The sequence below is a fragment of the Oncorhynchus mykiss genome, chromosome 9 (assembly GCF_013265735.2).
Source record: "Oncorhynchus mykiss isolate Arlee chromosome 9, USDA_OmykA_1.1, whole genome shotgun sequence".
In the NCBI taxonomy this organism is placed as follows: Eukaryota; Metazoa; Chordata; class Actinopteri; order Salmoniformes; family Salmonidae; genus Oncorhynchus; species Oncorhynchus mykiss.
The window spans coordinates 64,324,096-64,336,019 of NC_048573.1; the positions used below are offsets into that span (position 1 = coordinate 64,324,096).

The 11,924-nt window shown below is 39.6% G+C and overlaps 1 protein-coding gene across 1 annotated transcript; it reads right to left on the minus strand.

Moving 5' to 3' along the window:
* Positions 1-62: 62 nt before the first annotated feature.
* Positions 63-10,742, minus strand: LOC118966090 (phosphatidylinositol 5-phosphate 4-kinase type-2 gamma-like). Its single transcript, XM_036988669.1, has 6 exons — positions 9,859-10,742; positions 9,501-9,539; positions 5,756-5,869; positions 5,303-5,567; positions 4,994-5,097; positions 63-1,397 (listed from the first exon to the last, which is right to left on the minus strand). The coding sequence occupies exons 1-6, from the start codon at positions 9,955-9,957 to the stop codon at positions 1,317-1,319; spliced, it is 702 nt and encodes a 233-aa protein (XP_036844564.1). The 5' UTR covers positions 9,958-10,742; the 3' UTR covers positions 63-1,316.
* Between the last annotated feature and the right edge of the window lie 1,182 nt (positions 10,743-11,924).

Consider the following 11,924-nt stretch of genomic DNA (forward strand, 5'->3'; position numbering starts at 1 on the left):
CCAAGAGATATGTGTATGTGTGACTGCTATAATGGAAAATCTATATAAAAAAAACAATTTCAGAAAATCTTTGTAAAATATATTTTGATCCAAAAGCTGATTTGCAAAAATACAAGACGTGCAATCACAATGGTTACAAGGCTTCACTTACTCATACTGTAACTATTCAGCCCGTCAATGTATTCAACTTCTATACTAGAAAACTCATCACATCTTTAAGGCAATCAAATTGCATAAAGCAGCTGAAATGTAGTGCTATATTCTATGAGTGACACATACTACTCTTCTGTGGAGTCTATTCAAATGTCATAATAATAGTCGTCGTCAAATCTGACCAAGCATAGACCATCGTCTACCTCTACTCATCTTTTATTCTAGCTTGGTCCATTGCTGTCATTGTCAAGAAAACATGTTTGGCATGACAATGTGTGAGAGGGAGTTGGAATGATTATACTTATATTCCCCATAACAATGATCTTGAGAAGTCCTTTAAAAATGACTCAGTTTGAGGCACCAAAAGGTATTCAAAAGGACATTGTCAGTCCAACAACAGGGTCTGGTTCCAAGTTTACTCATGATAGCATAATGCTACACATGAGCCAATGTGAGATGATGATGAGGGACGTTCATGGCAAATCCCAGAAGACAGAGACAAATTGCTCTGATATTTACTGTAGGGTTCACTACAATGATATGTTCCTATGTCCAGTTATATTAGTATATTCAGTACATCAGACCAATCCAAGGTTGTGATTTCTTATTGGACAAGTTCAGGTAGTTAGTCATTGGTAGTACAGCACCTCCCAGTTTCCCGCCACTTCCTTCTGTTTGGTGCTTAATGGACACGACCCAGGATTTCAACTGACTGGGTTATAGGGGCAATCTGGGATTCAAACAAACAACAAAGTGGTCGATATATCAATCCCAGGTTGTCCCTTTAAGTCTATTCTATCCTTTTCAGTGTAACATCTCTCTGAGGACACAAAGCAGCAGTATTAGCCTAAGTACCCTTTTGCTACAAAGTCAGTCAAGAGTGCTTATCAATATGGAATCACATTCATCTTATCAATCTAAAAATAAATATGTATCAGTCAGTAATACATTACAACAATGGAAACAGTAAAGTGTGAGATCAAAATAACATGATCTGTGTGTTTAGATTTTTTGGGTCAATGTTTCATGATATAAATGTACATCAGAAGAAAAACAAGACAGAAAGTCCCAGAACAAAAGTAAAAAAGAACAAAAGAACAATACAAACCATCCAATCTAAATGGGAAAAGGTTGGTTGTATCAGTGGTGGTTATAATGTCCTGCTATGCAAAGATGTTGGCGATGAAATCACGAAATCGCTTGGCGTACTGTTCTGGGTGGACAGTGGAGATTTCAGCACCAGCCTGAAGACAGAGGCATAGAGAAGGGTACACGTCAGACTGAGTAGCTCATATAAATGGGAATGAAAAGCGTCAATGAAATGCTCATTTTCCGGATAAAAGTTAAACAAATAAGATAGTGCCTACAGGAAGTAGTCATACCTCTTGACTAATTCCACATTTTGTTGTTACAGCCTGAATTAAAAATTGATTAAATGTTTGAAATTTCACCCATCTACACACAATACCCCATAATGACAAAGTGAAAACATGTTTTTAGACATTGAAAATTAAATGGAAAACTATCACACACAAGTATTCACACCCCTCAATCAACACATGTTTGAATCACCTTTGGCAACAATTACATGTGTGAGTTTATATGGGTAAGTCTCTAAGAGCTTTCCACATCTGGATTGTGCAACATTTGCCCATTATTCTTTTCAAATTTCTTTAAGCACTGTCAAATTTGTTGTTGATCAACAATTTTCAGGTCTTGCCATAGATTTTCAAGTAGATTTAAGTCTAAACTAACTCGGCCACTCAGGAACATTCACCGTCTTCTTGGTAAGCAACTGCAACGAAGATTTGGCCTTGTGTTTTAGGTTATTGTCCGGCTGAAAGGTGAATTAATCTCCCAGTGTCTGGTGGAAAGCAAAATTAACCAGGTTTTCCTCTAGGATTTTGCCTGTGCTTAGTGCAATTCCATTTCTTTCTTATCCTGCAAAACTCTCCTGTCCTTAACAATTACAAGCATACCCATAACATGATGCAGCCACCACTATGCTTGAAAATATGGAAAGTGGTACTCAGTAATGTGTTATATTGGGTTTGACCCAAACATAATACTTTGTATTCAAACCTTGTCTCAGAGCATTTTGTATTATTCTGTACATAAATCCAATACCTCCACTTGGTATGTATTAATTTTTGGATGTCCATCACCTATTTTGTATGATATTTTTCGAATTACAATCCATATTATACGTTACGAATTTGCAAAATGTACAATATATTACAGATTCTAGCTAGGTGGCTATGTTAGCTAGGCTAGGGGTTAAGGCTACGTTTAGAAGTTAGGTTAAAGGGTTAGATTTAGCTAAAAGGTTTAAGGTTAGCAAACATGCCAAGTAGCTGCAAAGTAACTAAAAAGTAGCAAGAAGTTGAAAAGTTACTAATTAGCTAAAATGCTAAAGTTGTCCATGATGAAATTCAAACTCGCAACCTTTGGGTTGCTAGACGTTCACGTTATATGCCCACCCATCCCGACAAACCACCCTACTTTAGTTTTTGCCTTAAGCAAGTCTTATGTAACCATACCAAACATAACATATACTATTTTGATTGTCCCGGATGTATTTTTAATATGTTACGTCTAGTTTATTAGACCAGGCTGTATATTAAGGTATATTTTTCAGTATTACTTTAGTGCCTTGTTGCAAACAGGTTTGGTGCATGGTTTGGAATATGTTTTATTCTGTACAGCCTTTTCTTCAATCAGTCAATTAAGTTTGTATTGTGTAGTAAATACGCTGAACAAAAATATAAACAACATATAAAGGGTTGGTCCCTTGTTTCATGAGCTGAAATAAAAGATCCCAGAATTGTTCCATAAACATTTTGCACAAATTTGTTTACATCCCTGTTAGTGAGCATTTCACCAAGATAATCCAACCACCTGACATGTGTGGAAAATCAAGAAGCTGATTAAACAGCATGATTATTACACAAGTGCACCTTGTGCTGGGGACAAAAGGCCCCTCTAAAATGTGCAGTTGTCACACAACACCACAGATGTCTCAAGTTTTGAGGGAGCGTACAATTGCTGACTGCAGGAATGTCCACCAGAGCTGTTGTCAGAGAACGTTATGTTAATTTCTCTACCATAAGCCGCCTCCAACGTCGTTTTAGAGAATTTGGCAGTGCCTCCAACCGGCCTCACAACCGCAGCCCACGTGTATGGTGTCGTGTGGGCGAGCGTTAGCTGATGTCAACGTGAACAGAGTGCCCCATGGTGGCGATCAGGTTATGGTATGGGCAGGCATAAGCTACGGACAACAAACACAACTGCATTTTATCGATTGCAATTTGAATGACCAGAGATAACGTGACGAGATCTTGGAGGCCAATTGTTGTGCCATTCATCCACCACCATCACCTCATGTTTCAGCATGATAATCACGGCCCCATGTCGCAAGGATTTGTACACAATTCCTGGAAGCTGAAAGTGTCCCAGTTCTTCCATGGCCTGCATACTCACCAGACCAGTCACCCATTAAGCATGTTTGGGATGCTCTGGATTGACGTGTATGACAGCACGTTACAGTTCCTGTCAATATCCAGCAACTTCGCACAGCCATTGAAGGAGTGGGACAACATTCCACAGGCTACAATCAACAGCCTGATCAACTCTATGCGAAGGAGATGTGTCACGCAGCATGGTGGTCACAACAGATACTGATTGGTTTTCTCATCCTTGGCTCTACCTTTTTTAAGGTATGTGACCAACAGATGCATAGCTGTATTTCCAGTCATGTGAAATCCATAGACTAGGCCCTAATGGACTTATTTCAATTGACTGATTTCCTTATATGAACGGTAATGCAGTTGGATGTTACGTTTATATTTTTGTTCAGTATACAATGTTATTAATCCATCCTCAGTTCTCTCCTATCACAGCCACTAAACCCTGTAACTGTTATAAAGTCACCATTGGCCTCATGGTGAAATCCCTGAGCGGTTTTCTTCCTCTCCGGCAACAGAGATGGGAAGGACGACTAAACATGTAGTGACTGGGAGTAATGATACACCATCCAAAGTGTAATTAATAACTTGATGCTCAAATTTGTGTTTACCCATCTACCAATAGGTGCCCTTCTTCCCAAGGCATTGGAAAACCTCTCTGGTCTTTGTGGTTGAATTGGTGTTTGAAATTCACTGCTTGACAGAGGGAACTTACAGATAAATGTATGTGTGAGGTACAAAGACAAGGTAGCCATTCAAAAATCATGTTAAACACTATTATTGCACACAGAGTGAGCTTATTACGTGACTTATTAAGCCACATTTTTGGGCCCTAACAAAGGGATTAAATACTTAGACTCAACTTTCATTTTTTATTAATTAGTCAAATGTTCAAAAACAAATTATGCTAACATTATGGGGTATTGTGTGTAGGCCAATGACCAACAATCTACATGTAATTCATTTTAAATTCAGGACGTAACAACAAAATGTGGAAAAAGTCAAGGGGTGTAAATACTTTCTGAAGGCCCTGTAATCTAATGGGAGAGCCTTAACCCTCTTATCTCAAAGATGTGATCAGCACAACATTGAAACCAGGGAAAACAAGAAATTGCATTGGGAATAGGTCACTTTCAATTATCGATTAATAGGGAATGATGTTAGAAAAAGCAATAAATGCACAGTATGCACCAGGCTGTATCACATGATGGGGAGTCCCATAGGGTGGCGCACAATTGGCCCAACGACGTCCGGGTTTGGTCGGTGCAGGCCGTCATTGTAAATAAGAATTTGTTCGTAACTGACTTGCCTAGCTAAATAAAGGTTAACATTACAGTATGCACTGAGTATCTCATCCCTTCGCCCTTTTCACTCACCCCATGCTTGACAGTTTTGGCTGCGTGAGCGGCTTTCTTCTTGGTGTCGTACTGTGTTAGAACGTCTATCAGACCCATGAAGTACACCTCCTTCTGAGGGGCTCCTGAGGGGGGAAAACAGACCAGATGCTGAATAAAGTCACTGCTTAAAAACCCAAATGACCCAACTTCCAGTGTAACTTCAAATCCAGGAATAGAGTCAATTCCATTTAAAAATCATTCAATTCAGTAGGGAAATTGAGAATCCAATGGCTTAAAATTATTGACTTGATCCAAACCCTGTAATTTCCCAACTTCCCTTGAACCTACCAGGGGCACTCCTTATGGCATACACATCCACATAGGGGTCAAACTCCCCGGGCCCCAGGGGCTTGCAGGAGGCCATGTAGCCAGCGATGCCCTCAGGAGACGTGCTGTAGGAGCACGCGTTAGGGACCTGCATCAGGCCATTCTCAGTCTCCCCATCCTCCTCAATAGAGGGTTCCTCTCCCTCCTCCTCTTCCCGCTCAGCCCGCCCCAAGTCATGGATACCCAGGAGCAGGCTGTAGTCCATAATCTTTAGCTTGACAAGAAACTATAGAACAGGACACACACACCAGATGATTACTATGAATGGAGATGATGGTATAATGGCAACAAACAGCTAGAATGTTTCTACTGCCACCTTGTGTTAGACTCAATAGAATGACAGTTTCTAGAACTTGAGAGGTCAACATAGAAATAGACTGAATTCTAGTTCTAAATCTGTGGAGGTCACATTACCTCCACATCTCTGTTGAGTTTCTCCATGACCTTCTCCTTCTGCTCCTCGTTCACATACACCTTCTGCATGTTGTTTCTGAAGTCCATGTCCTTGTAGGTGGGCAGCTCTTTCACCTGAGGGACCGTTATAAAACAAACGCATGAGAACTTTCCCAAGCATGTCAAATGGCCCCTAAAACTAAACTCTGGACCTCGAAGACCATTCCACTACATTTTTTTTTATTTTTCAAGGATCATCAATTTGTAATATTATGCAATTGTTTCTAGTCGCCACCAGTAGATTGCCACAACCTCATGAGGAAAAAAACAACTAACTTACTCTTCAAATCAAATCTTATTGGTCACAAACACATGGTTAGCATATGTTATTGTGAGTTTAGCAAAATGTTTATGCTTCTAGATCTGACAGTGCAGGAGCATCTAACAGGTAATATCTAACAATGCCACAACAAAACCTAATATCTAACAAATTCCACAGCAAAACCTATTACACACAATCTAGTAAAGGAATGGGATAAGAATTTATAAGTTTAAAATATATGGATCAGCAGTGACAGAGCGGCTAAGATGCAATAATGTAGGATACAATATATACAATATACAACTTTCAATGCAGAATTACTTTCACATTGTTCCTCAACTGCAGTGTATGATATACAATTTTATATCGCTGAGTCTTTACTTTTATCCAACATAAAAAAATATATATTTCAAATTTTGCTACATAAGACCGAGTCAAGGTGGTGGGTCACATGTACTGTGGGTTAGTGTCACAATACCAGAATTTTGACTTTAATTCCAATAGCAGGTTTAGTATCACGATGCTCGATACCAGAACGATACCATGGCAAAATAAGGTATATTAGCCAAAGTCACAGAATGGCACTTGATCCAGACAAATGTTTTGAGCTCAAACTCATTACACTTGACATTTTTCAGAGACAGCCATGTATGCATTAATGCAGAATCAAAAACTCTGTCCTCGGGACCCCAAACAAAACATGCACCCCTTGGTTTCCTGAGGAGAGAGTTTGGGAAACGCTGTATTAATGAATTAATTGCATCATACAATCAATTTGACTTCATTTTTACCAATGTAGCTACATAACATAATGGTAATCATTTGTTTGAATGCTATATCTATTGATAAACCAGGTATATCAAGATATAGGCCTATTCACAACACAGGTGAATGCATTGTATGCATGCATTGATGTTTTGAGCTTGTTTTGGCTGATTTTATGGGGCTACAGAGGAATCAACAACATTTGCATAAAAGCAGCAATGCCTTCTTTTATAAATGCGTGCTCTATATCTATGAGCTAATGACATCATTCACACACACACACAGTGAAAAGGACGGGAGAGATGTGACTATGGCGAGGGACACAAAGTGAATTAATAAAGATTTTGGGAATAGCTAGGTTTCCATCCAATTGGCGACAGATTTTCATGCGAATATTTAAAAAAAATCTGTATAACAACTATATGCACATTTTCCCACCAGAGATGTGTTTCTTTCACATTTACTTTTTGCACTATAGGTTAGAGCCTGTAAGGATTTTGGGCGGCAGGGTAGCCTAGTGGTTAGAGCACTAGTAACCGAAAGGTTGCAAGTTCAAATCCCCGAGCTGACAAGGTACAAAATCTGTTCCTAGGCCGTCATTGAAAGTAAAATAAAGGTAAAATTTAATTAAAAAAATTCACTGTATGGTCTACCTACACCTGTTGTATTCGGCGCACGTGACAAATAAACTTTGATTTGATTTGCAGATAAAAGGCTACACGTGACATAATACCTAACAATTCTGTACCAAATATAAATACATGTTAAATCAAATCAAATTTTATTTGTCACATGTGCCAAATACAACAGGTATAGAAATTCTTACTTACAAGCCCTTAACCAACAATGCAGTTAAGAAAATACAAAAAATTTATAAAAGTAAGAATAACAAATAATTAAAGAGCAGCAGTAGATAACAATACAGGGGGCACCGGTGTTGAGGTAATATGTACAGTTATTAGAGTTAGATTTATTAGAGTAGTGTAGCAATTGTTCTTGCGGGAGGAGAGGGGCAATGCAAATCATCTGGGTAGCCATTTGTTTAGATGTTCAGGAGTCTTATGGCTTGGGGTAGAAGCTATTTAGGAGCCTCTTGGACCTAGACTTGGCACTCTGGTACTGCTTGCCGTGTAGTAGCAGAGAGAACAGTTTATGACTAAAGTGGCTGGAGTTTTTGACAATTTTTAGGGCCTTCCTCTGACACCGCCTGGTACAGAGGTCCTGGATGGCAGGAAGCTTGGCCCTGGTGATGTGCTGGGCCGTACGCACTACCCTCTGTAGTGCCTTGCGGTCGGAGGCCGAGTAGTTGTCATACCAGGCAGTGATGCAATCCGTCAAATGCTCTCGATGGTGCAGCTGTAAAACCTTTTGAGGATCTGAGGACCCATGACAAATCTTTTCAGTCTCCTGAGGGGGAATAGGTTTTATTGTGTCCTCTTCACGACTGTCTTGGTGTGCTTGGACCATGTTAGTTTGTTGGTCATGTGGACACCAAGGAACTTGAAGCTCTCAACCTTCTCCACTACAGCCCCGTCGAAGAGAATGGGGGCGTGCTTCGTCCTCATTTTCCTGTAGTCCACAATCATCTCCTTTGTCTTGATCACGTTGAAGGAGAGGTTGTTGTCCTTGCACCACATGGTCAGGTCTCTGGCCTCCTCCCTATAGGCTGTCTCATCGTTAAATTGTTTTCCATCGTATTTTCAACTCTACTGATGTTTCTCACAAAACAATTGTTTTATATAGCGAGATTATATTATGGACAAAATAGTAAGAATGGTAGCCAAGCATCGATTATCATGTCACCAAAATAAGATCCTTGATATTTATTGGAAAGGGGCATCAAGCTCATCACCTTGCACTTTCACCACCCTGTTTGGTTCATAATTGAGTTCCTCTGTACCCTAATAAACTGCATGCTTTCCTGATGAGTCGTAGAGGGAGGACCACAGAACATGTTATCACGTGACTAAGTTTAATTCAATATGATGGTTATTATATCAATACCAACCCAAAAAGATCCCACCTTGTCTGGAGTATTTTGTTTTGTCGACATTAAAAGGTTGGATGGAAACCTGGTTAATGATTATGTTTTTTTGGTGACAATCAGCACATTTTGCATTATGGTACCACAAACAAAGTACTATGGTAGTGAATTGATGTTAGCGTCATCTGTTAGATAGCAAAAAAAGTTGGAAGCTACTGGTATGTTCTGTTCTTGCATTGTAAAGTGTTCTAGCCTGTAAAGGACATTGCTTTGCGAACAGTAATTAACAGTTGCAACATTTCTACATTATTCAACTGTTTGCTTCTGTATAGCATGAGAGGGGAGCTAACATGATGCATCCCAGACTCCCAGTGAGTTCAGTGGTTCCTCAATACAGGCTAGATCTAGCAATGGATAACTGGAGCAGGCACGGTGCTCTCGTGCCATAAGGTGATATTGTCTACAGACTTGATCCTTTCTCAGTCAGTAGACAAAGTGAAACGCGTATGATAGAAGTACCGAAAGTAACAAATTCTAGTACCAAACTGTTTTTTAAATGTTATAGGATATAAAAAGTTCTGAACTTTCGGTATACCGTGCAACACTACTGTGGGTGCCTAACAGAGCTAGTCCTTAAGGCAATTTTCACATGCATGGTTGGTTGGGTGAGACATAGACATTCTTAGTTGGCTTACCCGCTCTTTGTCACTTGCTTCACGAGACACCAGAGAGCCCTGAGTATCAATAAGATTAGAGTTTAATAGGCAAGGTCAGGGATTATACGAGTGTAAATCATGAAGTAGCGTAAGGAACAAGCATTACAGAACAGTACAGGTGTACAAGCATTATACAACAGCTGACTAGAGTTGCAAAATTCCAGTAACTTTCCCCAAAAGTATTTAAGAAATAAATCCTCCAATCAGGATTCCTGGAAAACCTGGGGATTTTCAGTAAGTAACAGGAATTTTTCAACCCTAGGTGTGTCTCTCTCTCATCTGGATGTAGTACTGTGTGTGTGTGTGTGTACGCGTTTGTGTTTTCGTTCAGTCTCACCTTAAGGTCGTACTTCCTGTGCACCACCAGTCTGTGGCTGAACATGTTCCTCATGACGATCAGGTAGGTCTCCTCATTCTCTACACCCACACGGTACATCCCCAGGAACTGGGGCAGCAGAGTGCTGCCGTGACACTTCACTATGTGCTGCAGCCAGGGAGAAGAGGGGGACAAATTAATGGCGAATAGACTGTGATTGTGTCTGAAATTACTCCAAGGGCCTTGGTCAAAAGTAGTGCATTATATAGAGCCATTTAAAAAATAATAATTTTACAAGCAAACGTCACGTTTGAGGGATGCACACACATCCCACACCAAAAACCTCTGTAGCAGGATAGCTAACGCTTAAGTCGAGACCTTGACTAATAGTGAGTGAGTGATTAAAAATAAAAACATGCAAGACTGATGGCTATAGCTCTGTTCAACAAGTATATTCTTCTTCTGGCTATACCCATCTCTATTTGTGATATTTTACCTTGCCTGGCTGGCTTGCTACAGTAGGTAATCAAACCTCTGATGAAATCTGTGATGTATATGATTACATGTTTGTTAACTTGAATGAGCTGCATTTGAAGTTGCACGTGATCATATCCACTGCTAGGTAAACAGAGCTTTTTGATTCCAAACTGCGCTCACAACTTCTCATAAAGCGGCCGGGAAATGGTTCTGTGGAATAGGATGCCATCTGGAACACATCAGTACTATACATTCACATGACTCCTTTCACCTCTGGTTGAATATGAAAATGAAACATTTTTCTACACTGGAACCGAATTGCTTGCTCTTACATTTTCTCTTCACCTTGCTCTTTCTCTCTTTCCAGGTTACAAATATGTCTCCACTTAGTCTGATCAAAAATGTTTCAGACCAAGTGTCAAATTGAAACAGAGGTGGTCCCTGCAGATATCTCCTTACTATTAACCTTTCTGGCGCAGGCGTTCCGCTAGCGACCCACCTCGACAACATCTGGTGAAATTGCAGAGTGCCAAATCCAAAAGTCATAATGAACATAAAAAATACAAGTGTTATGCATCAGTTTAAAGATTAACTTCTTGATAATCCAGCCGCTTTGTCAGATTCCAAAAAGGATTTACGGCGAAAGCATACCATGCTGAGGACAGCGCACGGCTTACAAAAGCATACAAACATTTTACAACCAAGTAAAGGAATTACAAAAGTCAGAAATAGCGATAAAATTAGTCACTTACCTTTGAAGAACTTCATATGGTTGCAGTCACAAGAGTCCCAGCTACACAATAATGTTTTGTTTTGTTCGATAAAGTCCCTCTTTATATCCCAAAACTCTGTTTTGTTGGCGCGTTTCATTCAGTAATCCACTGGCTCAACGCCGGTCAAAACATGCAGATGAATACATCCTAATAGTACCGGTAAAGTTCGTCTATTCATATCAAATTATGTTTATAATTAATCCTCAGGTTTTCAATTGTCTAAATAATCAATAATATTTCAACCGGACAATAGCGTATTCAATTAAAAGGAAAAACAACGAAGGGGGCGCAATCGGTCACGCGCAAACCAGCAATACATGATTCTACACTCCACTGACAGAAAGGTCTCATTCTTCTTCATTTTTCAGAAAACAAGCCTGAACAATGTCTAAAGACTGACATCTAGTGGAAGCTATAGGAACTGCAATCTGGGTCCGAACCCATTAGATACTCTAAATCAAATCAAATTTTAATTTGTCACATACACATGGTTAGTAGATATTAATGCGAGTGTAGCGAAATGCTTGTGCTTCTAGTTCCGACAATGCAGTAATAACCAACGAGTAATCTAACCTAACAATTCCACAACTACAACCTTATACACACACAAGTGTAAGGGGATAAAGAATATGTACATAAAGATATGAATGAGTGATGGTACAGAACGGATGAGGCAAGATGCAGTGGATGGTTTCGAGTACAGTATATACAGTGGGGAAAAAAAATTGTGCAAGTTCTCCCACTTAAAAAAGATGAGAGAGGCCTGTAATTTTCATCATAGGTACACTTCAACTATGACAGACAAAATGAGAGAAAAAAAATCCAGAAAATCACATT